At 51.1% G+C, this 27,321-nt stretch overlaps 12 protein-coding genes across 12 annotated transcripts; 5 read left to right on the plus strand and 7 right to left on the minus strand.

Annotated features, from left to right (window-relative positions):
- Window positions 1–256: 256 nt before the first annotated feature.
- Window positions 257–3,900, minus strand: N7474_007189 (uncharacterized protein; the record flags this gene model as incomplete). Its single annotated transcript, XM_057198599.1, has 2 exons — window positions 257–396; window positions 450–3,900. The coding sequence occupies 2 exons, from the start codon at window positions 3,898–3,900 to the stop codon at window positions 257–259; spliced, it is 3,591 nt and encodes a 1,196-aa protein (XP_057052039.1).
- A 535-nt stretch (window positions 3,901–4,435) lies between these two features.
- N7474_007190 (pre-rRNA-processing protein ESF1) lies at window positions 4,436–6,673 on the minus strand (the record flags this gene model as incomplete). Its single annotated transcript, XM_057198600.1, has 2 exons — window positions 4,436–6,540; window positions 6,607–6,673. The coding sequence occupies 2 exons, from the start codon at window positions 6,671–6,673 to the stop codon at window positions 4,436–4,438; spliced, it is 2,172 nt and encodes a 723-aa protein (XP_057052040.1).
- Window positions 6,674–7,089: 416 nt separating this feature from the next.
- Window positions 7,090–7,868, minus strand: N7474_007191 (Uridine kinase; the record flags this gene model as incomplete). Its single annotated transcript, XM_057198601.1, has 2 exons — window positions 7,090–7,570; window positions 7,639–7,868. 2 exons carry the CDS (start codon window positions 7,866–7,868, stop codon window positions 7,090–7,092), a joined length of 711 nt encoding a protein of 236 aa, XP_057052041.1.
- A 1,365-nt stretch (window positions 7,869–9,233) lies between these two features.
- On the plus strand, window positions 9,234–10,482 carry N7474_007192 (glucose-induced degradation complex GID8; the record flags this gene model as incomplete). Its single annotated transcript, XM_057198602.1, has 3 exons — window positions 9,234–9,313; window positions 9,524–9,719; window positions 9,934–10,482. 3 exons carry the CDS (start codon window positions 9,234–9,236, stop codon window positions 10,480–10,482), a joined length of 825 nt encoding a protein of 274 aa, XP_057052042.1.
- Window positions 10,483–11,061: 579 nt separating this feature from the next.
- On the minus strand, window positions 11,062–11,772 carry N7474_007193 (uncharacterized protein; the record flags this gene model as incomplete). Its single annotated transcript, XM_057198603.1, has 2 exons — window positions 11,062–11,351; window positions 11,400–11,772. 2 exons carry the CDS (start codon window positions 11,770–11,772, stop codon window positions 11,062–11,064), a joined length of 663 nt encoding a protein of 220 aa, XP_057052043.1.
- A 693-nt stretch (window positions 11,773–12,465) lies between these two features.
- On the minus strand, window positions 12,466–13,977 carry N7474_007194 (Anhydro-N-acetylmuramic acid kinase; the record flags this gene model as incomplete). Its single annotated transcript, XM_057198604.1, has 4 exons — window positions 12,466–13,220; window positions 13,301–13,434; window positions 13,501–13,852; window positions 13,929–13,977. The coding sequence occupies 4 exons, from the start codon at window positions 13,975–13,977 to the stop codon at window positions 12,466–12,468; spliced, it is 1,290 nt and encodes a 429-aa protein (XP_057052044.1).
- A 762-nt stretch (window positions 13,978–14,739) lies between these two features.
- N7474_007195 (N-acetylmuramic acid 6-phosphate etherase) lies at window positions 14,740–16,009 on the minus strand (the record flags this gene model as incomplete). The annotated part of the gene is made up of 5 exons (XM_057198605.1): window positions 14,740–14,988; window positions 15,182–15,545; window positions 15,599–15,625; window positions 15,682–15,823; window positions 15,886–16,009. 5 exons carry the CDS (start codon window positions 16,007–16,009, stop codon window positions 14,740–14,742), a joined length of 906 nt encoding a protein of 301 aa, XP_057052045.1.
- Window positions 16,010–16,392: 383 nt separating this feature from the next.
- N7474_007196 (pantothenate transporter liz1) lies at window positions 16,393–18,588 on the plus strand (the record flags this gene model as incomplete). The annotated part of the gene is made up of 10 exons (XM_057198606.1): window positions 16,393–16,460; window positions 16,825–16,934; window positions 16,991–17,269; window positions 17,333–17,397; window positions 17,461–17,663; window positions 17,719–17,861; window positions 17,919–18,071; window positions 18,132–18,245; window positions 18,300–18,364; window positions 18,424–18,588. Coding segments are annotated over 10 exons (1,365 nt in total), but the record flags the coding sequence as incomplete, so codon positions are not given.
- Window positions 18,589–19,101: 513 nt separating this feature from the next.
- On the plus strand, window positions 19,102–19,584 carry N7474_007197 (uncharacterized protein; the record flags this gene model as incomplete). Its single annotated transcript, XM_057198607.1, has 1 exon — window positions 19,102–19,584. One exon carries the CDS (start codon window positions 19,102–19,104, stop codon window positions 19,582–19,584), a length of 483 nt encoding a protein of 160 aa, XP_057052047.1.
- Window positions 19,585–20,278: 694 nt separating this feature from the next.
- Window positions 20,279–22,237, plus strand: N7474_007198 (Zn(II)2Cys6 transcription factor; the record flags this gene model as incomplete). Its single annotated transcript, XM_057198608.1, has 3 exons — window positions 20,279–20,322; window positions 20,376–20,848; window positions 20,904–22,237. 3 exons carry the CDS (start codon window positions 20,279–20,281, stop codon window positions 22,235–22,237), a joined length of 1,851 nt encoding a protein of 616 aa, XP_057052048.1.
- Window positions 22,238–22,834: 597 nt separating this feature from the next.
- On the plus strand, window positions 22,835–24,357 carry N7474_007199 (flavin monoamine oxidase family protein; the record flags this gene model as incomplete). Its single annotated transcript, XM_057198609.1, has 2 exons — window positions 22,835–23,173; window positions 23,230–24,357. 2 exons carry the CDS (start codon window positions 22,835–22,837, stop codon window positions 24,355–24,357), a joined length of 1,467 nt encoding a protein of 488 aa, XP_057052049.1.
- A 309-nt stretch (window positions 24,358–24,666) lies between these two features.
- N7474_007200 (putative NADH-ubiquinone oxidoreductase 64 kDa subunit) lies at window positions 24,667–26,862 on the minus strand (the record flags this gene model as incomplete). Its single annotated transcript, XM_057198610.1, has 3 exons — window positions 24,667–24,683; window positions 24,752–25,483; window positions 25,548–26,862. 3 exons carry the CDS (start codon window positions 26,860–26,862, stop codon window positions 24,667–24,669), a joined length of 2,064 nt encoding a protein of 687 aa, XP_057052050.1.
- Window positions 26,863–27,321: the final 459 nt, after the last annotated feature.

Consider the following 27,321-nt stretch of genomic DNA (forward strand, 5'->3'; position numbering starts at 1 on the left):
AAATGCACACTCAAAAAACAAATCAAAGGACAAGAAAGTATCAAAAGCCGCAGCTCGAGTAATCTGCAAATGAAACAACAGAATCCAAAGGGGGTTAAAGAAAAACAAAATGCCAAGTTGAGGCTGGCAGCTAACAGGGTTGAAGGAGAAAGAAAGCAGAGGGAAAGGTACATTGCGGAAGAATAATGAAAAGAGCGATCGGCGAGGACCTCCAGGAATCTGGGCCTTGTTTCGATATCCAGGCATAATGACAAGATCACCATGCTTCCTCGACATCAACCAGCCATTTGCGAATTCCCTCTCGCAGGGTGTTGTCAGCGCCGGCCAGAGACCTGTTGCGCTCTCGATCAGCAAGGGCGATCTCGTCCTCGTCCGCATCCTCACGGCAATGTTCGGCTGTAACGCTGCGGACGACCTCTTCCAAAGCCCCGAGAACCATCTTACGACACTCAGCGCGAGGAACTTCGAGGGGAGGCGCATCTTCGCCGCGGGGGGTGGTGCTTCCCCCTTGTCCTCACCGCGGCGAGTGCGGTTGGGAGATGGGGCTCGCGAATGTGCGAGGGACGAGTAGCCGCTTTGTGCGAGGACCCGCTCCACCGCATCGACAAGTGTACCATCAAGGTCCATAACAGGTTCCTCAACGAATCGCTCTTCCACAACATTCGGATCCTGACTTTCAATAATGTTGCTGCCGGAGGACTTCCCGGACCCGGAAAAGAAACCACCAAGATGCGCAGAAGACGCAGCACTTCCAGTCATTTGGCGACTGCTGCCTGCGTAAAACGCATTGGATGGCGAGGGGGGACTTTGAGCGTGTCCGAGACCGTGGCCGACGTTGATTTTTCGTTTCAGTCGAAGTCGCTTCACGGTGGAGGTTCGTGTATCTGCGATCAAGGTCGTCGCAACATCTACCCACTTCCCAGTTCCGTCCACTTCGGGTGTGAAGGCAGGTGTGGATGGCAAGTACGGAGCGGGCTCGGCTTGCATCGCACGCTTGATATCATTCTCCAAAGCAGCGTACGGGCGTACAGCTTGAAGCGAAAAGTCTTCATGGAACAATTTTAACCAGCCAGCGACGTGAATGTTGAGACCATCATTGTCCTTCGGGCCACAGTGGAATCCCGAGCCGCTGCTATGCGTCGAGGCGATAGCATCAACGCTTGTGACCGATGTCCGAGTCTTCTTGGGCGAAGCGACCGTCGAATCGCCCGAGGAAGAAAGGGACAAGAATCCAGGCAGTGGGACATCGACATCGACCACGCCTTCCTCCGCGCGTACGGACATCTTCAGCGGGGACTCACGAACTTGGCTGGTAAGGGATGATGGTTCCGGCGACTCGTCTTCGGACCCGTGAGGGGCAGATGGTGATGTGGCAGGAATCGAGATATTACCACTCGGTGCTGTCTCAGGGCGGTGTTCCGTTTCATCCTCGGCGACATCTTTGACCATTTGGCTTAGAGTGGTTGGTCCACGCATGGGTGGGCCGGCAATTGTCGAGACAGACCGTTTACGATCATGAGAAGGGGAGTATGGCTCAGTCCCTTCTGATGACTCCTGCCGCGAGCTCCACAATCCGGAGAATAGACCTCCCCATCCGCTCCCGTTGGAGGGAGCACTTCCATTCGAGCTCAGTACCGAGCTATCGCTTCGTTGTAGGCTCTTCAGCAGATTCTCCGATGCTAGACTTTCGTTTGCATCAGTGGCACTGTGGTCTATTCTTCTCTGGCTAGACCGGCTTTGCTGTGATGCGAAATGCGGTACAGGGACCATGCTGCTCTGGGATGTAATGGAGATTGTTGCCCCACTGGTATTCTTAGCCCGGGCATCCTTAGCTTGGGCACTTGGGCCAAGGGTCCTGATCGAGCGAGCATCAGACCCTCTGCGGTTTGATATGTGCTCTGAGGTCGGAGTTAAATCATTCTCCAGCGATCGCTGGTTTGTATCCTGGGATCCCGCGCTCACAGATCGTCGATGATAGTCGTCATCACCTAGAAACTGCCGCTGTGCACGAGCACGCCGCTCAATTGCTCGTCGAAGAGACTCCTGGCGAAGCACAGGTACGGCCGGCGGGCTTTGCGAGATGGCTCGCATGGAAGCCGAGGTACCAGGACGGAGAGGGGACGGCAACGGGTCAAGGCGTTGTTTAGATGGGAGAAATGCGGACAGCAAGAAAATAAGCCGGCGCGCGGTCATTTTGTCTGGGCAAATGATGACAGTTCTGCTTGAGACAATGGGATCGGTGTCCTGCTGGGACTTTTGCTGCTGGTGATGGCGACGCCGATACCAGTCGGGCCCCAATGCATTAAGCCACTCGGTGTGGTTTCCCAAGAATGATGTGAGAAGAACCAAGAAGAAAAAGCTGTGCTCTTTGTCCCCGAGACCACGCACAATCGAACGGCCTTCCTCTCGCCAGACACCCCAGCGGCTTTGACCAGTCACCACGTAGGGTGTCTGGAGGGCCAAACTGATGCGGCGTGTACTGCGGAGAGCCTCATCCTTGAGCTTGGAGTTCACCGAGAGGATGTTCGCCGGAAGATGAACAATGGTTTGGTTGGTCCGTTGCATATTCGGGGGTTTAGCGGGTTTCGGGTGCGGTCCACTCAAAGAGTCCACTTTTCTCAGAAGGAAGAGGATCTCATTTCTGGCAAGTCTTTCCAGGTGAGACAGTGTGCGGGTAATGACATCCCAGTGATCGACAAGCAGGTCCAGACGTTCATCCAAGCTGGCAGGTGGAGACGCGGAAGACAGGCTATCGTCAAGGAATACTGGCCAACGGTAATCCGAGTCCAAAGAACTGGACAAACCAGGCCGGGGAGAGTCTGGGCTCAGAGTGCTAAATCGTGATACAGGCCGTCCCGAATTGCGTGCCAGCAGAGGAATCTGGATTGTAATGGCCACGGCATACATTGGCGTTTTCTTCTCTTTGATTTTCTTGCGCTTGGAGACGTCCGGGAAGGGGAATCCCAAATCCGGCAGAGACTCCTGGTAGATACCATTGGCATAGTCATATCGCTCAGCCGATGCCTCAGCCCCTTCCGGTAAGTTAACACTGAACATACGAGTCAAAAGAACGGTAACTTTGGAGGGCGTCTTGCCGTCCGCGCCACGGGCAGCCCCCATCATTCCTGAAGAGCTGGGAGTGGTGTAGGCACGAGCAAGAGGGCTTCGTGCAGGTGAGCCACTAGTCGCAGCACCTGGTTCCTCATCGGCAGATATGATGTGCATTTTCGTGGATGAACCCCGGTAGCTGAAAGCACTGCTGCCGAATATGCAGTTTAGAAGGCCCGTGTCGTTCGAATCGACTGCATGTCGGGATTGACCTTCGTGCCACGTTCCTGCCAGTGCCATGGTGGAGCTGCGGCCACGAGCCCGCGAGAAGGCGCCAGGGCTTGCCGGTATTGATCGACGGGCATCTGCTGCGGCGGGGAGGGGACCCGACTCGACAACGGCGGACTGGGTGAGATAATTTCGACGGGATCCGCGCGAGAGGCTCGATACTGCGCGGGTGTGCTTGGTCCCCGTTTGTTCGACGCCCTGTGAATCTATTCCAAGACCAGTGGGGGCCGAACCGGATGAGGATCGGGTGTCGAGCAAAACGCATGCGTCCCGATCGCCCAGGGCATTCTGGGCGACAATTACACGAAAGTCTTTGATGGCATCCAATTCCAACCCCCCGCGGTCATCGTAGGCCCCTGCGGTCGAGGCATTCGGAGATGTGAAGGTAGTTTGCAGCGGATAAGCATGGGTGTTGGAGCGTCGGAGGAGGCTAGCATCGGGGAAGAGGAGGCTGGAGGTGTGTTCTTCCTCGGTCACCGATTCAAGGGGTGTCCCGTGGTTTCGATTCGAGTAGGCAGCAGGGTTCAAGGTCGAAGCTGCTGTGCTTAGGAGTCGGCCCAGCATGATGGAGTACAATGCAACGAAAAAAGCTCGGAATCGCAGGGAACCAAAAACGTCGAGATATGCAGTGTAACAACGGTGGGTAGTCAGACAGCTAGGCAAGACTAGACTGCATCTTACCCATTGCTTAATTCCACCGGATCAGAAGCATCGTCAAAAGAGAGGAGAAGAGATGGGCGAATGGCAAGCAGTGGTTGAGTCGAGACAAAGCCGTCGTAGTTGGAGGGGAGGAGAAAGTGGGATGGCCTGCAGCGAGTGGGGCGTGGGGATCCGCAATTGGTGCCTGCAGCGACAAGACATACACACGCGACAGAGACGACGCTGACAGAATCCCGAGATGGATAACTAACAATTCTCAGACAAAAGGGTTCCACGACAACAGAGGTCTTGAGGGAAGAAGGGAAAGGCTAAAGAGGCCTCGGGGAAAGGGAAGTGAAGAAAGGGCGGTGAACCGTGGGCACATGATCACGGCTGCTTCTGGGCCAATTGGCAACCCCTTAACTATGACTTGCTACCTATCCCATGTATGTACACCGCACTATGCCTTAGCCTGCCGCTTGACCTTATCCACCAGTCGCTTCAAATCCTCTGTCTCGCCTCCCTTTTTGGCTTTGTGTTTCTTGGTCTTGCCACTGCTTTCAACTACCTCGGCATCCCCGTCATCCCCGGTCCGCCGCCGCTTCCGACTCTCCTCCAGCAGGGCCTTCATGCCGGATGTCGCCTTAAACCGGGGATTGGTGGGATCGATGGCGAACTCGTGACTCTCGAACAGGCGCGAAAACCGGGGATCGCTGACATCCACGTTGAAGTCGTCCGCAGCAGCAGCGACCTCCTTGCTTTTGCCCTTGGATTTGCCCTTCTTCCGCCGTGCCTGCTTCTCGGCCTTTTCGATTTCGTTCATATCGAAATGTTTCATCTCGGCCTTTTTGTCGTCCACCATGAGCAGCTCCAGCTCGGCCCGTTGGGCAGCGGATGCGGCCTCCTCGGCAGCCCGCTCGGCACGCTTCTTGCGCTTCTCTTCCTTGCGACGAGCAGCCGAGGATGCCTTGCTGTCGGGATCATCGAAGAATGGATCATTAAAGCCTAGGTCTTCCTCGTGCGCTTCTGGTGCGTCGGTCGTGACAGGGGTGTCCTTGTCGGCTACAGCTTCCGTCTCCGTGGGATCCTCACCGCGTTTAACGGCCTTGAGCTTTTCCTTTCTCCGCTTCTTGCGCTCGCGCTCCTTCCGCACGTATTTGTCCACCGTGCTCTCTTCGATTTCAGGTTCGTTCTCAAAGATGCCGTCGTCCCGAACACCTCCAGCAAGCCCCGAAGTAAAAGTGACTTCCATCTCTCCAACGGGAGCCTTCGACTTGGAGGAGCGAGTAGGCTCCGTACTCAGCCCCAGTAACGCGCGCATGCGTTGTCGCTCCGCCTCCCGTTTAGATAGCTTGGTGCTGGAATCTCCCTCCGTAGTATTATCCACCACTTCCACTCCACCTTCCTCGTCTTCGTCTTCATCTTCGGAGCTGTCGCTGCCAAGGTAGGCTTTGAGGTCGTTTTCGTCAATTTCTTGCCGCGAACCTCGGAACGCACGCGCTTGAGCTTCCTTCCGGGACTTGTCGTCTGCATCCCACGTCAATTTGACCTTGCTGTGCTGCAGCGCATCGGTCACAAACTCGTTGGGCTTGTATCCATCGGGGATACGGGAGCACCGGTCCCGAGGCTTGTCATCCGAGAAGTCAGTGTCCTCAGGCACGAAACGGAGGTCGAAGAAGTTGGCACTGGACAAATACTCTGCGCCATCCACCAGATCGTAGACGTGTTTGGCAACATCCTTGGACGAGAACGTGAGAATGGCGTAGAAGTAGCGCAACCGTTCGAGCTGGTAACGCCGGAGCTCCGTAGAATTGAACTCCTCGCCCGAGTCACTCTTCAACATAGCCTTTTTAATTTGTTCTTCCTCCTCATCCGAGTCAAGTTCTTCGTCTTCATCTTCGTCGGCGTCCTCTTGGTTGTTGGAGGCGAAGATCTCTTTCGGCGGGCCCTCGGTTTCTTCCTTCTCCATTCGTTCCTTTCCAAACTCGCTGGGGTACACATCGACCCTTGACACACGTCCTCCGGCAGGCACAAAGCTTGAAAACACCGCCATCAAGTCCTCAGCTCGGATATTATCCCAATCGAGGTTGACAACAGCTATCCGCTCTGTGACATCACCCAGTGGGACATTCGCCTGCTGTTTATCGGGGAACTCAAGTTCGGCCCCCTCGTCGATAGCTTCCTCGTCTTCCTCGTCCTCATCTTCACTAGAACTATCCTCCGAAGAAGAAGACGAGGAAAATCCACCGTCGCGAGCAGGGTCATATGGTCTGCTCTCGACCCGTTTCAGCTCCTTCTGGACTTCGTCGTCATCGTCTGCGCTGAGAAATTTCGCCTCATCTTCATCATCTTCTTCGTCCTCGTCAAGACGATAAAATTTCTCAAGCTGCTTCTTGGTATCATCCTTTGCCAATTTCCGTCCGTACCGGTCCACTGCGGCGTTGCTGGAGAAGTCCTTGTCGCGCATCATGTGCGCAAACCGCTTGTCGAGTTTAACATGCGTCTGGCGCTTGCTCGGCAGGCGATACCGAGGATCTGTTTGGATACTGGCAAATCGAGGATCGGCTGTAAGGATTTTTTCGTGTTAGTGATTTCCATTTCCATTTCTTTTGCGCATTCTGCGGCACGTACTAATCACTGGACCGGCGTCGGCTTTTGCGCCGGTATTCTTTGACTTTTTTTTGTCTTGGCCAGCCATCTTGCTCTCCTTTGCTGCAACGGGAGTAGGCAGACTTGCGAAGATTGAGGGATGGTTAAACAAGAACAGTTCGGATCTGGAAGACAATTTTCTTTTTTCTGCCGGCGAAATCGAGGCGGTGGACTAAGGGCGGTCGCCAAGACAAGTATAAGAGAGTGAGAGAAGATCGAGGTTTCGGAACTAGAGTTGTGAGCAATGATCAAATCGGAATATGTGTCAAACAAGATTTGCGTCAATTGTTCAACTGCCTCGGATAAAATTTGTCAACTTCCGTGTTGGGAACTACAGGTCAGCACGTTAAACAACGGATGTTACAACAAAAATATATGTTTAGGACTCATTCGCGAAAAGTAGACTATGTTCATGTAGCACAATAACGCCTCTGGCTAACTAGCCCGTACAAACTCTATATGCGGTCAGGATCCAAAATACCGCCTCTCCATCCACCGCGGCTCGCCCTCTTCCTCAATGCGACCCACAACAACCGTGATCTGAGGATACACAGCAGTCAACCGCTTCAGACCCCTCTCCCCAGCAGCACACGTCACGAAGACGATCTTGTTCTCGTCCACGCCATGGTCAATCAAAACCCTAACAGCCATCAGCGCAGCACCACCGCTGGACATCTGCGGGTCGAGGAGCATGACTGCGGAATGCTCTTCCAGGCGCGAGGGCAGTTTCAAGTAGTGCAACTCGGGCTCGTCATTCTCTTTAGTTTGAATCAATAAGCGGCCCGTGATGCAGTCGGGAATCGTCCGCTTCAGAGCGGTTTCTAAACATGAGCCCCCGCGCAGGATGGCAACGGCTGATACGATGCCCTTGGGGGTTAGGCCCAGGTAGTGGTTGCCTTGTGGAGTTTCGACGCTTGTTGGGACGTAGGAAGTCATGTCCAACGCTCTGGGGAGAGAGGAGCTTATTAGTAAGGGGGCGATGGAAAAAACACCAGATGACATCAAAATACGCACTTCTCAATCAGCAAGGAGGCAAGGCGATCAAAGTAGAACACGAAGTCAACATGTTCTGTCTCGGGGTTCTGCAGGATCGTGTTCATTCCCAGGAACTGGTTCGTCGAGGGCATCACATGCACATTTGGGGGCAAATCGACTTTGGCGGCTATTAGACCGAGCTTGAGCAACTCTTTGGTATGCTCCTCGGACTTTTCTGCAAGTTTGCGCTGGATGTGCTTGACAACCATGTCTGACTTGGTTAGTATTGTATTTAAGCTCACAAAGAATTCCCAAGAGTGACAAACCGATGGCGGTCTTGTTTTCAATTCCACGTGGAATGATGATATCTAGAGACGGACTTTAGAATAGCAAACAAATGAAAAAGGAGATAAGGGGGATTTGCCTACCAGAGATAATTCGCTGGGGGTCCACGTATCTCTTGAGCGACGGCTTGACAAAGTCAAACCACTGTTTGATGATTCCTTCAATGTCTCGCCCTCTTTCGCGGACATCTCGCAAGACTGCGTCCCTCCGCGTCAGTGGCCTGGGTCATTCTCCGGACTGAAGGAATACGTACCTCTGCGACCCAAGCAGACATCCATATCCGCCTCCACGAAGATCTAGCCACTATATTAGCTGTGCTAGTCCTCTCAACCAATGGGGCCGAAGCAGTACCTTGACATCTAGCATTTCCACGATTCTCGGATCGTGAAGTGCCAGGATTCCCTCTAGAATCAACACCCGAGGCGAGTAGAGGGTGGTCGTCTGGGGTTGGCGCTGGTGCTCAGCAAAGGAGTAGATCGGAATATTGGCTTTTTTTCTTGGCATCATATTCCGGTCAGCACAACCCGACGAGACTGTGCTGCGCAGGGCAACCCTCACCCCTGTTTTAAATCACGGAGAGTCTCCACCAGAAGATCAAAATCGATCGAATCCGGACAGTCAAAGTCGTAATTATTGGCATGCGCCAAGCGATGCTCTTCTGGAGATAACGACTTGTAAAAGGAGTCCTGGGACGCGTGTTAGCCAGAATCTAGACACCCCGGAAGAAAGAATACGTACCATGACGAGGATCACCACCCACGGCAGATTCAATGACCGCACGATCTCCATGGCCACCGACGTCTTGCCGGACCCCGAGCTGCCGGCAATGCCAATAATGCTCAAGTCTTGCCATGGCGGGCAGTAGCGCACCTCCGGGGTGTGGGAGTAGAAAGGCGAGATCGACTCCATGACCAAGCCACCAGCAAGGCATGCAGCAATCGATCAGTTACCTAACGTAGCATCAATCCATGCGTCTCAACGTGATCCACGTCCGGCTTAGCGCGCGTGACCTTCGCTTGTTGCGCTTACCTAATCACAGTCCATTTTCTTCCCGTTTGCTCTTTCCGCTCATTTTCTTCTTTTCCCCTTCACACACTTCACTTCCCTTGTCTGCCTCAACCAGCGTTCTGCCCTTCCTCCATGGCCGTCGTCTGCAGGGCTACACATTGTTTCAGCCACGGATAGCTTTGAGTACCTCTTTGCTGTCTGTCCCCCGGCATCATGTCTTCGGCCAATATTGTATGCTGCCCGGATTGACACCCGTGGTTGCTGGCTTTAACATACCGCAGATGTCTCGTACTCCCTCGACGACCACGCCGATCTGGCACCAGTTCGAGCGCAAGGTCGACGAGGTCAAACCATCCAAAACGTGAGTTCTCCCCATCGTTGCCGCCTTTCCCGGCGCTCTCTCCCCCATGACACCTTCACATGATGTACCTTGAAATCAAGTTGGGAATCTCTCTGAAACCCCTTGTAGAGAACATATTTAACTTGTGTTTCTGAAAAATTTCTCCATTTATCTTGGCGAACCTTGACTTGCATGACTTTTGCGGCAAATGGCTGACCGTTGAGGTTACAGTGACATCAACTACTTGGTAATGGACTACCTGATCACGAACGGCTACCCAGCTGCAGCGAAGAAATTCGCAGCCGAGGCCAATATCCAGCTTAGCACAGATCTGGAATCCATCCAGGAAAGGGTTGAGATCCGGACGGCCATCCACTCGGGTAACATCCAGGCGGCGATTGAGAAGATCAACGAGCTGAATCCTCAGGTAAGAACCACTGTTTTGTGTACTCTCTGCCCTCTTCCCCCCATCTTTGCTATGATTATACCAGTTTCATGCACCACTCCTAACTATCCCCTTCGGGGGTGTTGTGGAAAAACACTCATCTTCAGTCCTCAGTATGAGCAACAACATCTTGTTTCCAATCACCAACGTAATCGTCTATGCTGTCCAAGTTCCACGGCTAACCAGCATATCTTAGATCCTCGATGAAAACCCATCGCTGCACTTCTCATTGCTGCGCCTGCAGCTGGTAGAGCTGATCCGGTCCTGCACGTCCACCCCGGATGGCGATATCAGTCCCGCACTGGAGTTTGCAACATCCCAGCTCGCCCCACGAGCACCAACGAACCCCCAGTTCCTGGAAGATCTGGAGCGGACGCTCGCACTACTCATTTTTCCAAGCGACAACCTGGCCCCGTCGCTCGCCGCTCTTCTAGACCCGGGCCTGCGCAAGGACATCGCGACTCGCGTCAACGAAGCCATCCTGCAGAGTCAGGGCGTTAATAAAGAGGCCCGTCTCCGGAACCTCGTGAAGCTGCGCGCGTTCGCCGAGAACAAGGCCCGCGATGCGAAGAAAGATATCCCCGAAAAGCTGGATCTCGGTTTGGTCGGCGATGCCCAGGATGGCTCGTCTGGCAACCAAAACAGCAGCAGTAACAGTAACAGTAATGAGAATGGCACCAGCCAGAATGGAGCCAGCGACACGGTGATGACCAACAACGGCGATATCGACCCGATGATCTCATGATCGTTTGTCTCACTGACCGGTCTTGTTGAATCTGCCGTTGGGTGGTCCCATCTCTGTGACTATTAGATTTTTGACGACGTGACTCGTACTACCAGCTATTTGCTTTTTTTGACCACTTTTTCTAGCGCAGGCGTCTTGGAGCAAGAGCATCACAGTTCTGGCGCTGGGCCAGGGTTACAGTACTTTGTTGAACATTGCAATAAACAGGGTTCTTCATATCTTTGTGGTTTTTTGAGGCGTAAACCGTGTACAGTAGACGTGAAGATAAGAGATGAATGGTCGAAAATCTCAGAGCCAGGGGCCATAATGCTTGCAGCCCCAGGCACACTGCTTCCATTCTAGGGAGCTTACCAGAGAGTAAGCCTATCGATTAGGTGAAAGAGACGATGACGATACGATGCAGAAGTGACACAGTAGATCCAATTAAGGCACTAACTGAATCTAAACGGACCGAAGCGATATATCAACACTCCCAAAAGCAGGATCACCGAAACGAAAATCACGTGGTATCAAATAGGAATACCCTTAAGGAAATACAAGTCAACTTATAGCACGGTCCATAAAGCTCAGACTGGTCTATCAAGGAAGATCGAGATACGGGCAAGCTTTAGGGTCTTCATAAAAAACGCCACCTGACTTTTCAATCAACTCGCACCGCTCTTCCATCGTGTTAGCGTTTTGAAGCTTCGCTAAACCTTTCTCGCTCGCTTCGTCTCTTGTTGTCTGCAAAACCCATACTCCGCCTCCAGCGGGCCAACCAGCGCGGATATAGTTGTTTATACCGTTCCCACGCCCTTCAGAGTATTCTAACATCCCACTATAAAATTGTGCATATTCGCTCTTCCACCAGGTAGGACCAAGGCGACGCACTATTAGGAATTAGAAATCCACTTTAGGAACACGTTGTAATAACTTACTCCGATCACAGTGCGCATTCTCTTTGTTCTGCCACTCAGGATCGGATACAGATGGGCGCAAAGTGTTGTTGAATAGGTCTAGTTCTAAGAATTCTAGTTCCACGCGGCTACAAACCTGTAGCGTATAGATTCCTCCCTGAGAGGGCCACCCTGTAACCGCAACGCCAGGTCCAGAGCCGTAACGTGCCCAGAATTGCGGCTCGTCTGTGAAATGATTTTGGGAAGTAATATGGTCATAATCCATTCGTGTTAGCATGTCGGGTCGTTCTTGAGGATTCGCATAGCGAGGGTGTGAATAGGCCAGGTATCGGTATCCCAACCAAATAACCAAAGAGGGCACAAGCAGTGTACACACAGTCTGCAACTTCACCATTTCCGAGTATGAGGAGGGTAGATATATGTAGAGATAGCTTTCCGAGGTGTAGTCACTGTGTAGGTATCGGTGAATCGAGTAGGGCCACGAAGGAGGGGAATACTGCTCAGGTGCCAGTGAGCAGGTCACTCTCAGCCTGGCAAGACCTCGCGCCAGACTTAACTTGGCCTAACCCTATTTGATTCGGCCTTGTAATCATGTGACTCTTACGACATTAGGTGTAAGAAGAGGACCTAGGAATTCCTAGACAGTCATAGAAATGTATGAGCCACCAGCCACCACTCGCACTCGAGGCCGAAGCCCTGTTCCTGATACTCATTCTTGACTGCTTTGCGCTACTGGATCGATTTTGAAATAACGAGGAATACTATCCACGGATGATCCTAGAGCGCATCGAAGGGGGCAAGCTATTTGTTTTACAAGAACTAAGGCTAGAATGACACTTTTGTATGCAAAAGTTCGCAAATGGTGTTACGGCCAGTCATTACTCTCGTGCTTACTTGCGGCGTCGTAATCCAAGTGGTCAGTCACCCGTGAATTTATCATTCGAATCCGAAAGTAACGGAGTACTCTCACTTGAGACACCCGCCAGTCTAAGAGTAGAAAGATCCGGGTCTACATGATTAAAAGGAATTTTGGCTTAACTGTAAACAAACTAATAAATCCCAACAATAATAACGGTATAACTTATCATCACATTAAAATACTCCCCAAGATGCCCGCCTTCGCGAATTCTTGATCCCTAACAACCATTTCCATAACATGCCGATAGTTCTCTCCAGGGGTAACCACACCCATAACGGTCGACTCTGCCGTCTCTGCATCCATTGCAACATGAACGCTTCGGCCACAAACACACAGGAAACCAAGTAACGCAAATAAAACAGCTTCCTTAGCACTGGGGTCCAATTTTGTAGGGCCACCGTCATCGCCAAGCCTCATAACTCTACTCTGGGGAAAGCGCGCCCTCAGGTGTTTGAGAATGTTGGGGTTGTAGGCCCCGCCACCACAGATGTAGATTTCGTCAATGTTCCTCCTACCCTCGCCTAGAAGAGGCAAGACGATGTTCTCATATGCTCTGGCGATCGACTCGGCTGTGATACGGGTGACAGTGGCAATGATGGCCGCAGGGGTTTTGCCGGATGATTGCATCTTTTCGACAAGTACCCGAGCCACATCGTCTGAGAAGAGTTCGCGCCCTGTGGTTTTTGGCGGTTGAAGTTGGAAGTATGGCTCGCTAGTCAAGTAGTCTTCGACAACTGAGTTGTCGATCTCTGTTTCGCCTTGGGCGCCGAGTGTTCCATCGCAGTCGAAATGCTCCTTGTTGTTTGTTAGAAGACGCATGGCAGCATCGATAAAGACATTTCCAGGCCCGGTATCAAAGGCGAAGTATTTTGATTTAGAATCTCCGGCCTTTGAACTGCTGGCTGGGAGGACGGTTGCATTCCCTATGTTAAGCGTCAATAGACTGATTCCACAGGCTCAGTTAGGGCTGAAATTTGGAATGCTGCATCGTTCATCCACTTACCTATGCCGCCAATATTTTGGCTAATACGTGTCAGTTCAGGATTAGACAAGAGCCCAGCTTCGAAGAAGCCGGACAACGGTGCACCCTGCCGGCCGGCCGCTAGCTCAGCAACCCGAAACCCGCTGACAACTGTCCTGCTCTGTGGTCAATATATGTATATGTATGAATTACCATAGAGGCACTTCTGGGCTTCCTCGTACCTTTTAGTGCCATGGGAAATCACGGCAGGCTCCGCCATCTGCAGCGTCGAGCGCTTTTCCCCCACAGGCTGGTGCCATAGTGTCTGTCCGTGACTCGCGACGAGGTCGACTTGGGCCAGATCCACCTGGGACTCCTCGATTGCCCGTGTAAACTCTCTTCCTAGCTCGAAATTGAGGTCACATATTTCAGCCATAGAGGTAGCCGCGTTAGGTCCGGCGTTAGGGCGACATAGCCGAAGGACCTGAGAGCGAATATCTGGGTTGACTGGGACTTCTGTGTACGAGAGAAGTTCGATTTTCACGTCCCGTGACGATGGAATGGAAGATATACGACAATGAGCAACATCAATACCTACATTAAGATGTTTAGATACACAGTCACAGTATGAATCTGGTCTCTCCACTCTGCGCAGAGGCCAGGGACTTACCATCCACACTGGTGCCACAGTTCAATCCCAGGACGTTGAGAGTGACCATGATGTTGGCTGACTTCTTTACTTCAGCGGTGACCAAGTATTTGTAGTAGACGTTTTTCTTTTATTAAATCAAAAATAAAGAAAAGTAAGAGAGGAAAGTAGGAAGGATGAAAGAAAAGAAGAGTAGAAGGATCCTTGAGCGTGTTCGGGGAAAATGCCCGTCCTGACCAAATATTTGCGGTGGAGATGGTCAATTCATACGTCCTCGGCTTGCTCAGGTCCACAGCGTTGGAAGCTAGGCGAGGGACGTTGTAGTAACCTCTCGAAACGAAGTCACCAAATTTCCCCGAAGCGGTCGGAATCAGTCACTTGACCGCATGATGTTTTATGTGTGGGCTACCAGAACCCCCGTTGCGTGGGAGGGCGTCCCTGCTCAGATCGGCTCGGAGTCCTGGTGGGGCCATTCAACGGGTTATCCGTAGATGGCCTCAGGGCGCCCTTAACGCCTATAGAGTTGTTGACGAGTGGATTTTCATGCCAACACTGCAAAATGATAATCTTACGTACTGTGTACTCCGTCAACTAACAATAATAACGGTTAGCAAATTCGCTAAGTTCTCGATGATGTATCTTGGCGAAAACCGTCGACCCGGAGGAACCTAGCGCCTAGGACAGGTAAAGAAAAAATCTTTTCAAAGACTTTTGTAGACAGTTTTCTTGGTAAAAGAACAGAGATGCACGGAATTAATAGATTCCTTTCACTTCTAAAACAAATAGTGGCTAGTTAACCTTCAAGAGAACTCTCTTAATCCATGAACCACCTTTACTCCATCTCTAATGCCCTTTTCAGCGACCCCGTTGAGGCTTGCAGTTTTGCCCTGCCCTCCTCAGGTGAACATCCAGAGGTAGCCACGAGAATGCTGAGCTTGACATGACCATCACAGCGGGTCAATATCTCATCAAGGACATCGTCTCTACTAACGTCAAAAACGGCTGTCTCGGGGACGATGGCCCGAACGACGCGGCGTGCTCGGTCGTGCAGCTTCTCATTTGAAATTTTCAGATCAACCATCTGGGTTCATATTAGCATTCTGGAAGAATAGTGAGAGATAAATGACCTAGATAGTCTGACCAGATTGCCGTATGTTTTCCCAGCTCGGATTTGTGAGCCTGTGGAAATCATATTCAAGATCTGAACTCCGCCGCCACTGTTAGGCCAGATTCCGCTTTAAAGATATTTGACTTCAGAAAATAGCAGGTCATACCATTTTGGTCGCGGTGCCCGCTTTGAGACGAGTACTCCCAGTCACAACTTCGGGGCCAGTGACACACTCAATCAAAACGTCACAGAGTCCCTCTAGTGCGCTTGGATGCACACAAGCGAGACCAACCGTGGCTGATCGGACTGATCTTGCGTATTTGATACTTCCTAAAACATAAGGGGTCCGCCCCGACGAGGCAATGCCTATAAGGACGTCGTTCTCGCCTAAGGGTGGGGACAGCATCGCAAGGTCAGTCGCACCCATTTCTTCTGAGTCCTCGGCGCCTTCGACCGCGTTTCGGATAGCATGGTCTCCGCCGGCTATCAATCCAATGAACTGTCCTGGCGGTGCAGAGAATGTGGGTGGACTTGGGGACTTCGTTAGTTTTGTCAATGACTGGCCCGAAAGATGTATACTTACATTTCAGATGCGTCGAGGACACCTAATCTATATCATAATAAATAGTCAACTATCAACCACTGACATGGAAGCTGAGTGAATACCTTCCACTAGTACCAGCCCCGGCATAGATGACCCGACCGCCCGCAAGTATGTGTGGTACGATCACATCGATTGCAAGGGCAACTTGAGGTAGGCAAGTCTTAACGGCTTTGGCAATAGTTGCGTCTTCTTCGTTGATGATCTCTATGGCAAAAGAATCACTCAGTCCTATGACAGAGGGTATTACATCAGATACTTGAACCTACGACATAGCTCTAGGGAAGAGACTTCGTCAATCTTTGAAGTGTTCGAGTTCTGCTGCTCGGTTTGCAGCTTGGCAAGCCTTATGGTTGAGGGCGCCGGGTGGCTTGCGAGGATCGGGTCTTTCATTGTTGAAATTAAAAAGGTGCCTGGTGCTGCTTCGGATCAGTTTGACTGCACATGGCTTTATCTTTCCAATGGAAGAAACATCGGGGCCGAGGGAGCTTAACAGGGATCTTGAACTCACCCAAGTGTTCAATTCGAGAAATTTGACAAATAGAAACTCATTTCATCGGGGTTGTCTTGTTCGGGAGATCGAACCGATACATAAATTTGATGACCCTGGCCACGGCTCACCCGCCTTATCTGTCGGGTTATCCGTCGCGGAGACAAGACCCACCTGATCCATAGCCCCTGGTCGTGCGAGGGTAAAAACTTGCGGGGAAGATGTAAGAACTCGAACTTTTCGTGCGGAGAGATTGAATTACTCAATTCTTTTCTTTTAACCAGCCGAGTTCAACCTTCCTCAGAAAACTGTCCATGCTATAAACCCTTTCCTCAGTAGCATTGGATCCGCCAGGTACGACATATTCAGCAATTCACCACGCAGCTATCTTCGACGATCTACCAATTCTGCGACCACAACAATGGGTATCAAGCTGGACAAGCTCCGCGTGGCCGTCTGGGGTGAAGCCCCTACAAGTCCAGAAGAGCGCAAGGTGGGAAGCGTTCCTAGCTACCTATACAGAAAGTCACTAACGTCGGAGAACCCAGTTACTGAGGAAGATAGACTTCTTTATCCTTGTACACGGCGTGCCACGGACATTTATCAGATTGGTTACTAACTAGCATGTCAGACTTACTGCTGTATTGCCTTCTTTTTCAATTACCTAGGTGAACACTCCCGCGTCTAGTACCTCTCAATTCTGTTAAACTAACATAAGCCCAACAGATCGCGCTGTTCTAGCAAATGCGTACGTCTCCGGGATGCAAGAAGACATCAACATTACTGGCAATCAATACAACCTCCTGGTTACCTGTCTTTCAGTTGGCTGTAAGTAATAATCTTCACTCTAACTGTTCATGTTGTCCCGTGCTCATTCACCGCAGATATCATAGGACAGGTACCTCATAGCCTTATGATTCAGAAGGTCGCTCCCCGAATTTGGTTTCCGCTGATGACAACCGTTTGGGCCATCTTGACCATGGCCTGCGGAGCCTGCCACAACTTCAGCCAGTTGGCCGCCGTGCGTTTCTTGCAAGGTATGGCAGAAGCGTCTACATACAGTGGTACGCAGTATATCATCGGCAGCTGGTACAAGGGGTCGGAAATCGGTAAACGTATTGGCCTCTTCCAAGCTTCTGGAATGGTGGGAACCATGTTTTCAGGTAAGTCCGCTAGCGGCATACCATGGTGGCATATAAAAGATTGAAATTGACGACATTTACTAGGTGTCTTGATGACCGCTGTTTGGGAGACGATGAACGGTGTGGCTGGGTTGTCTGGTTGGCGATGGGTTGGTATTTTCCTAAAGAGACACTTGATAGCGGCTATCTGATGCTAACTAATATACGGATAGTCTTTCATACTTGATGGAATCATCACCCTGCCCGTCGCCATCTTCGGTTTTGTCTTCTTTCCGGATCTTCCGGAGTCGACTAAGGCATTCTACCTCAAGCCTCATGAGAAAGAGCTAGCTGTTAGCCGTTTACCACCTAAGAATCCAGATGGACACAATATCGGATTTTCACTGATCAAGAGAGTCCTGCTCACACCAAATTTGTAAGTTTTGCCTCTCCATCACTTTCTCAAGCTGCGCCTAATTTTTTGTATTAAGCTGGATTTTCAATATTTTCTGGATGATCGGTGGAGCTTTAGAAGCATTCTCTACACAGACATGCATGGTCCTATGGATGAAAGCTTCCGGGCTCTTCACCGTTCCACAGAATAACATGTATCCGCTTGGCATCACCGCCATTGGTTCGTACATGGTACACTTGATTTGTCGAAGAGCTAATGAAGGCTTACTTCCTCTAGGTATCGTACTCACTCTGTGTACATCTGTAGCAATTGATGCCACGGGAGTCCATTCTTTATATGGGTTTTTTGCCTGCTCTGTCCAAATCATTGCGTGCATCATCCTTCTTTGCTGGAACATGGTTGGGACTGATGCAAAGATGGCAGCGTTTTGTAAGTATCAAGGCGTGAAGTCTTCTCAAGACTTTCTGAACAATCACCTGATTGAGATAGACATGGCCGGAACAGCGTATTCGATTCAACCCGTCGTTTTCACATGGGCAAACAAGGTCTTATCACGCGATGGTGATGATGCTGCACGAGCTGTTACTCTGTTCTCCATGAATGGTGAGTCTCCGTCCATTCGGCTGATTCTATAGAGACATACTTAAAGTCGCACAGGCGCTTCTTCTGTCTTGTATGCTTTTTGGGGCATCGCACTCTATCCGACAACAGATGCTATATCAGTAAGTCTTATGCTTTTACTCGAGCCTTCTCCATATCAAATACTTAGTGAAGGAATTAGGGGTTCTTTAAGGGAACTGTGACAATGGTGGTCGTCAGTGTCAGCCTCGCGGGATGGATCTGTGTTGTGTGGTGGCAGGATGTGAGGACGATGCGCCGGCATACTGCTCAACTAGACCGGGAGTCAAATCTCGAGGAGGCCAAAAGGTCCCATGAACAGCTTTAGCAGATGAGGCACAAACGGCATAAATCATTCCAGCTACCTGGGATACATTTTCGTCCTTCCTGTTGAATAGTCTATACTGAATCTTCGGGCCTAGCCCTCAAATAAGTCAACCTGTAATTGCAGCTAATTTGGCAATTATCTACACTGCAGTACGTGTTGCGGTGTATAGATAAATCATAATACTTCAAGCTTGAAATCAATCGGTGTTTGACAATTGCAGGCAGGGTATGTAAAAGGCAAATAAAGGTGATGCAAAGGGGAAAATGTTGGACAGGAACGAAGCTCGCGTGGTGCATTTTAGTGGGGGTGGGCCTACTCAGGCCGCTTATCCCAATGCTCAGCTCGGGCTCAGTAAGCGAACCAGGGCAATCAGTGAGAGGACCGGGTTGCTCAGGTGAGCAGTCAGGTGATGTGAACTTCAGTCTCATCTCTATCTAAGAATCTCAAGTTGCGGAGATGACCATGCTCGTTTCTCCTCTTACAGTCCCTACTTACAACCGACACCTTATAAGAATGGCCACCTCAAACTGCGACGACTGCACCTTTCTCCAATACATCCCGTATTGGCTGCTCTATTACAGCTGGCACTGGATCCTCCTGCTCATCTACTTCAACTGGTGGACGTCATTCATGGCAGGCCCATGGCCAGAGCCCAGGCCGAAGGCGACCCTCTGGCTCGAGAAACGGGGATACATACGGTCCCGAAGAGACGCTCGCAATCTCTTCATCGTTCATCTGGTCCTGCTGGCATTGGAGCCTATCGAGGGGCACTGGGTTCTGACGGGCTGGTATCGCATGTGGTTGCCAGGTTGGAGGATGAAGGTCCACGAATCCGATTGGGAAGGGCATTTTGTGAAGTTTGTCAATATGGTTGCTATGCCTATTGGGATTATTGGACTTGTGTTGGTTGGGATACATTTGGTTCTGTCTACGGTGCTGCATCTTTCGGACTTGTGGGCCTGGGAGCCAAAAAGGGAGGCTGAGGCTAGCAAATGACGGTGATCGGGGGCCAAATTGCTACTTAGGATTATTGGAGACAAGGTTCCCCTCATTTCATCATGGAGGCTGAATACAATAACATATGAAGACTAGCCATTTAGGGAGCTCTCAACAACCCTGAAGCTGATCACAAACAAGGATGTTTAGGCCCATCGATGCGAAGCCTGGCTAATTATTTCTATGATGCACAAGAAACCCCTGAGATCACACCCTAGTGTCGATACGGGCGGCAACACCAAACAGAGTGATAAACAATGTCCGATTACGTCTAGAAAGATTCACCCTAGCTACCGACTCACAGCGAGAAACCACATCCAATGCTATGCGATGCAAGAAATGTGAATCAGGTTAAAGGACAGGAGATGTGAATTGAGTACATTTAAAGCAAAGCCAAGGTTACTATGTAGCTCCGAAGGTTGGCTCTTATCTCAACCCTGCTGTCTGCGCCTCGATTTCTTTTATAATAGTTAGGTAGCGTCAGGTTAATAGAATAACATATTTATCATCACTGTCTGCGTCTCCAACTCCAGCATCACGACCAATCATAGCCTTAAAATTGACTAGTGGGTCCTCCATACTTGAATGTACAAGGCCCACTTCCATCCCGACGGTTCTTCGGCCCTTCCGCTATCACCAGTGAAACCAGGAGCACGTTCCGTCTCCACCATCCCGACGAGCACTACTGTAAGCCATGAGGCGAGGCTTTGTCAGGACTCCGATTGCCTGCAACACTTGGTATGAATCCAGACACAGGTCCCTAGTAATGTTCGGGACTGATGTGTTTCTAGCCGGAGCCGCAAGACCAAATGTGATGGCCATCGCCCCCAATGCGGTCATTGCACCGTGAAGGGACTGCAATGCCTATGGTCTGCCCCTGATCCTAAGCATGGAGTGACGCCTAGCTCGACTGCTCATACCCGAGAATCACCAGAGGTGACCGCACACATCAGAGCACTACCGCCATCGCTCGAAGCGGCTGATCAAAGCCCCAGCTTCCAGCATGGCCTCCAGATCTGTCTCAATCAATTCTTTGAACGGCATTTCGCAAGCGACTTTTGTTCATTTGACTATCGGTTAGACTTTGAGCACAAGTGTAGACAAGATGCCCTCCTCGCTTCATCAGTTATAGCGCTATGTGGCAGATACTTAGCGCAGCAGGATGCGCAAACTTTCTTCGGGCTTAATTCAGCGCGTCAAGTCTCGCGAAATTACCTACAGAAAGCCCGATATCTGGCCAAGGTGAAATCGGATGAGCCAAGCGGTAAGAGTGTCGCCCATGCTTTGATGAGCCTCAAATGCTTACTACGCAATCGTAGTTTCGCATATCCAGGCCAACCTGATCGTCGCCATGGCAGAGCTTCTCGCGAACTCTGGTGCGCGTCAGTGGCTTTTCGCAGGCACGGCCATCCGCATGGCTGAGGTCATGAGACTCAATAAGGAGTTTCATCAGAAACACACACCCCGAGATCAAGAGATCCGAAGACGCACGTTTTGGGCATGTCTTCTCTTCGACAGGGCGCTAGCATACCTGCTTGCTAAGCACCGAACAGTTAATCTCGACACCGTCTCTATTGCTGTGCCTAGTGCTGATGCATCACTGGTCTACCAAGAGGAGACTAGAGGCGTGAGCTTGGACGAGCTGACTACTCAGCGTAGACCGTCAGACCTTGGTCTCACTCCGTACTTGATCAAGTCTATCTGCCTTTGGAGTGATCTAGCTGACTTCGTCGTCTACTCTCGTAGGCGTCTGGACTGGCACCCGCCAACTGACTCTCGGAGCACGCTTTTTATCCAGCACGCGGCCCTGTGCTCTTGGGTCGACGAGCTACATCCAAGTCTCCGTTGGAGCGATGACAACTATAAGAACCAATGTGTCCTTGGTCAGAAGAGCCCCTTTGTGGCGATGCACTTCATATTGCGCTCAGCCTCGTGCGTCGCCCATCAGTGCTATCTGCCTCAACGGACGGCCTATACTATGCTTGTTGACCTTGTCGACGCTGCTGGTTGGTCATATTTTCACAGGGACGAATCGCTCATCAAGACTTGCGTGAATAGCGCTCTGCAAGTTGGGGAGATGCTCTCATATTTAATGGATGGTATGGAGCACGAGTCCTCATTGCAAACCATTTGGGTGGCAGCCTCAATTCTTATCGCTGCCAACACATTTCTTTGGCTTCAATACGCACGGGATGAGACATTTTCAGACGATAATGTGGTGAAAGAAGCCAATCATTACTTCAACCTCGTCCGTCAGCTCATGACATGCTGGGTTTCTGAGTGGAAAGCCGCGAGGCAGTGGCTTATCGCCCTCGACATCATGCATGACCTGTATAAAGCAGCTTACCTCGGCGAGGTCAGTGAGAATATTCTTGTCGGGCGAGACAGCGGCAGCGTAGCCACAAATTCGCCGGATTCTGATGATTCTGACGACGAGGACGCGGCCAACGATTTTCGGCCACAGCCTGGCGACGGGTACCCATCGATCATCTCTCTGCCGAACCTGCAGGCTTCAGTAAAATTCGCCACGGGGGATACGTCTGCAAAGTCAATAAGCATACCATCGATATGGCTACAGCTGTCGGGTGGTTGGCCACACGGATATATGGGAGCGGAGAGTCTGCTCGAGGCGGCCGGGGAGATCGATATATAATCTAGCGTTGTCCTGGAGTGCTAGACATAAGAATATCCATAGTTGAACTAAAAAGAGTCCGAATAACAACAAAGATTAAAACAAAGACATCAGTCATGTGATAAGTGCTACGTACTAAAATAGTATACGAGCTTTGAACATCGACGGCGATGTCTTGAAATGGGTCTGTGTCAATATTTGACAAGAGTTTATCTTATTGGTATCACTCATAAATGAGACATTGAACCCGGCTGTAGCGACTGAAAACTTCCTTCGCCTCTCTGTAACCCACTGTGACCGCAGCCAACCCAGAGAATCCACCGCCCGCGTCGTTGGAAGCTTCTAAAAAGGAGACACGAGTAGAGAAGCCGGGGTAAGTGGGGTAAGGGTTAATAAACGCGGGTGTGAGATAAGACGTCGATTCGGTGTTCGCGGGGCCCGAATTGACATCATCCGAGCTTTCTCTGCTACTCTCGGGGTATAAAACGATATCGCCACAGTAAGGGAAAATCTATTGATTTGATCCTTGATCCTCTGGCATATCGATTCAGTTCTTCTATAATCAACCCCCTACCATCCCGATTCATTTGCTCCCGGCATCTCCGGCAAAACAGAAGAATGTCCATCTCGACGACAGCCAGGCCCTCGTACGACGTGGTCGTAGTCGGTGCCGGCCTGAGTGGTCTTCAAGCTGCTCTCACAGTCCGTGCTGCAGGGCTCAGTGTTTGTGTCTTGGAGGCGAACAACCGAGTCGGAGGGAAGACCCTCACCCTCCAGTCCAGCGAGAAGGGATTTAATGATTTGGGTGCGGCCTGGATCAATGACACCAATCAAAGCGAAATTTTCAAACTCTTTCAGCGATATGGCATTGACACTGAAATCCAACTGGATCATGGAGACAGCGTCCTTGAGCCCGCGGTGGGGTCTATCGTGAAGCTGCCGTATGGCCAACTTCCGGTCCGTATAGCCTCAATTCATCCCCAAATACCCTGGATACTGATTATGATATGAAGGGTAATCCAACTGTGTTCATAAACCTCATGATGGTTCTTCGAGCAGAGTCCGCCATCGTGGACATCAACAACCCTTGTAACTCTCCAGGTGCCAAGGAGATTGACCATACAACTTTCGAGGACTTTTGTGTCAGCAGAACCAAGTCTGAAGACGCGGCTGATATTGCCGATCTGATATGCAGTGCACTTTTAGGAGTGGAAAGTGACGAAGTCAGCGCCTTGTTCATGTTGCACTATATTAAATGTGGGTGCGGAATCGACAACCTCCTCTCAGATCAGAAAGATGGAGGACAATATTTACGCAATAGACAAGGTATTTACCACGGAAAAAGAGAGCCTTCGGTGTTAGTTTTGGGCGCTAACGGTCTAGGCAATCAAACCATCTCCCGAAGAATGGCCAAGGAACTGGGTCCAGGCTCAGTTCTCCTGCGTAATCCTGTTACTTCAATTGATCAGTCGCAAGAGTCTAAATGTGTGATCACAACAGAGAGTGGACTGGTGGTTCATTCTCGAAAAGTCATCGTCTCGATTCCTACAACCCTCTACCCATCAATTGAATTTACCCCTCCCCTGCCCGAGAAAAAAGCAGCTCTCGGCGAAAACACAGCGATGGGATATTACAGCAAGATGGTATTCGTTTTTGACAAACCTTGGTGGCGCAATGCTGGTTTCTCTGGCTGTTTGGACGCCGAGATCGGCCCCATCAGCTTCTCTCGAGATACCAGCATTCCTGCTGATGGTCAATGGTCAATCACTTGCTTTATCGTTGGCGAGAGAGGAAGGCAATGGTCCAAACTGTCCAAGGCGGCTCGTTATTGTCAAGTATGGGAGCAATTCTCCAGGGGATTCGGAAAGTTTGTCGAGGATATACCCGAACCAGCAAATACCCTGGAGGTTGAGTGGCTCAAGCAAGCTTTCTTTCTAGGGGCTCCCTGTCCAGTGATGGCACCCGGAGTGATGACTGCAGTTGGCACTGAACTGACGACATCCTTTGAAAACATACACTTTGTAGGCACCGAGACTGCATCTGTTTGGCGTGGATACATGGAGGGTGCCGTGCGCTCTGGGCAGCGAGGAGGCGCCGAGGTTGTGCAGGCATTATCAAAAGGACTTAATGGTCGAGTGTAGATGCCCCTGTGTCTTTTGAGAGGTACCATTGCCATAAAAGCGAAATAAATTGGCCCTTCTTTACACAAAACTGACATGCAATTGGCTACAAGTAGATAGATACACGGGAGCAAAATTAAACGCCAAAAAAAAGGAATAGGTAGATATCCAACCCATCCAACAGCAAGCTTAAAGGTGCATGCAGGATTCGAGCAGAAGGAAATCGCTTAAGCGCCGCAGAGCAGAGCGACTGAAGAAAACCAACAATGGTCTACTATGATATAGACAGATGACGTTCATTCACATGGTCCCCTCGAGAGACGAATCAGTCTAAAAGCTCATGAGATCTAAAAATGAAACAAGACATGTTAGCAGGTTGTCGTATAGAGACATGGAAAGATGGGGGAAAACTTACCTCTTCCAAAAAGCGCTCTCTTAGCCCAGTCCATGGCCAGCATACACCGGGTCCGGAAGCTGACGCTCTCCGCGAAGTAGATACCGCGCCAGAGATACATAGCCAGCACGCCACCGCTGAAGTTCAGCCCACCGAAATCAAAGATAGCCGCGTTGCTGATATACGCCAGACTGCCGAGGTGCGTATACTTGAAAGCCTTAAAGACAGCCTCGTCAAGATCACCGTAATCGATCTGGTTAGCCTGCAGGCCGGGCAGCGCGGCGGCAATCTTGGTCAGTTTGCGGCCTAGGTACACCCCCTGCTGGTTTGCGCGTTGGGCCGTGGCGGGGAGGGAGGTGAGCTTTGTGTCGATTTGGTGGAGGAGCTCAGAGAGCTCGTTGTAGTCTAGCGTGCCGGATTGGTCAATGTCGTATTGCTCGAAGAGGCGGTCGACGCGCCGGAGGTGGTCGGAGGCTTGTGGGAAGCGCTTCTTTATGCGGTTGGCGACATCGCGCCATTCGGAGAAAGTGAGGTGTACTTTCTCTGGGTCCTTGCCTTTTTCCCAAGCGATGGTGCGCAGGAATTTGATGACGTTCTGTGCGATGTTGTTCTGGACGGTGGAGCAGTCGCCAATCGCGTAGACGTCGCCTAGAGGGGCGCCGACGACGCGGAGGTGCGAGTCGGTTTCTAGAGCATGCTTGTTATTCTGGCCCTCCAGTTTATCAGAGAGTGTTTTGCAGATTGGGGCTCGGGCTAGATGGAGGTTATTAGTTAGATAAAGCTTCACCTCGGTAGTTGAGTGAGGGCCATGACTTACACACTCCGGTGGACCAAAGACAAAACGCAGTGGGAATCTCCTTGACCACCGTTTCACCATTCTCTTCTTGGCTGAAAAGAACGCGATCTCTCTTCACCTCCTTGACGCGGGAATTCGTCAAGACTTCCACACCATCGCGACTGAAACGATTCTCCGCATACTGAGACAGGGCCTCGTCATAGGTATTCAAGATATGACCACGGCTCTGGATAATATGCACGGAGATCTCATTTCTCACAATCCGGGGGAAAGAATGGAGCAGATCCTCATTAAGCAGATCGAACAGCTCAGCCGCAAACTCCACACCAGTCGGACCACCACCGCAAACCACAAAAGACAGGAGTCGCTTCCGCTCCTCGTCGCTAGTGGTGGGCAGACAAGCCAGCTCCATATTCTCCAGCACCTTATTCTTAATTCGGCGTGCATCGTCGATAGTCTTCAGGAAGCTGCAGTGCTCCAGACCCTTGACACCGTGCGGGTTCGTCACGCAGCCAACACCAATAACAAGCTTGTCATAGGGAAGATAGAAATTCCTCTTCTTCCCCTCATCATCAACCTGCGAGACCTCGACCAGTTTGTGCGAGAAATCCACATCTGTCGCCTCCGCCTTCAAGAAGTGGCCATGCACACGATCGATAATCCGCCGAACCGGTTCCACCAACGACCGCAGACCTAGCGTGCCCACCGTCGCAGAGGGGAGCATGGGCGTGAAAAGGAAATAGTTCGTCGGCGACACAACGGTAACGTGATAATCACCGGGATTCAAATTCTTGAGAAGTGCAATACTGCCCCATCCCGTGCCCAGGATGACAAGACGCGGCTTATCCTTCTGCTCGAGCATATGTTCCGAGTCAAGGTCGCCAACGAGCATATCGGCAATACACAGATTCTTCGGTCCGCCGTATCGGGGGTTCAGCGCCAGCTCCGAGACAGGTATATCCTCTGCGCTGGGAGACTCGCGATATGTGCTTGCGTCGTAGATGAAGAAGGCGATGACCACAACGCCGCTGGTGACGATAAAGAAGCCGGAGTAGAAGAAGCACTTGTAGATGACGCCTAGAGGACCGGTACGTTTGGGTTTCTCGGCGGTAGTGCTAGACTTGAATCGAATCGGTAGCCGAGCCGGAGTCCTGGGGGTCGGGCCGGCAGCGGCGCGCCATTGAGGTACGGGTCGGCGGCGAGAGGTGTGCAACGAACGCGAAATGGCCTGCCTGATTGCTAGATGCGTCCTGGACACAGGAATTCTAGGCACCATTGTGCCAATCGAATGCGGCGCGGGGCCGCCCGGACGACTCCGGAGCAACGCCGCGCTCATGACGGTGTAGGGGAGGGCAAGAGAGGCAAGAGAGCTTGAGAACGACGCAGAAGTGATCAGCGATAGTGAATACGGGCGAGGCAGCTCATGGCCCACGCAGCACAGGTGAAAAGAATGACGGGTCTGAATGTGAAAATAAAACAGGCCTGAGAGCTCCTGCAAGGAATGGAGCGCCCCAAATCATAATCCATGCCCGACGTCATCTGGTCACGTGCACGGGACTCGGCACTGCTAATAAACAAAAATGGATGTCTGTATTTCCTATTTGCTTTGCTCATAGACAATAATATAATGGATGAAATGTAAAACCAGGAAAGATCCCATCCAGGAAGTGGCTGTCTCTTCCAGTTGCGCCGCCGAATGCGAACCAGAAAAAAGTATTAAAAGCGAAAAGAAAAGAAGCCAATAATGCCCTATGAAAAACCCCGTAAGTTGTGCAACGAAAAGAAGGGAAATGAA

This window comes from Penicillium riverlandense, assembly GCF_028828495.1.
Source record: "Penicillium riverlandense strain IBT 135883 chromosome Unknown utg000006l_segment0_segment0, whole genome shotgun sequence".
NCBI classification, from domain to species: domain Eukaryota; kingdom Fungi; phylum Ascomycota; class Eurotiomycetes; order Eurotiales; family Aspergillaceae; genus Penicillium; species Penicillium riverlandense.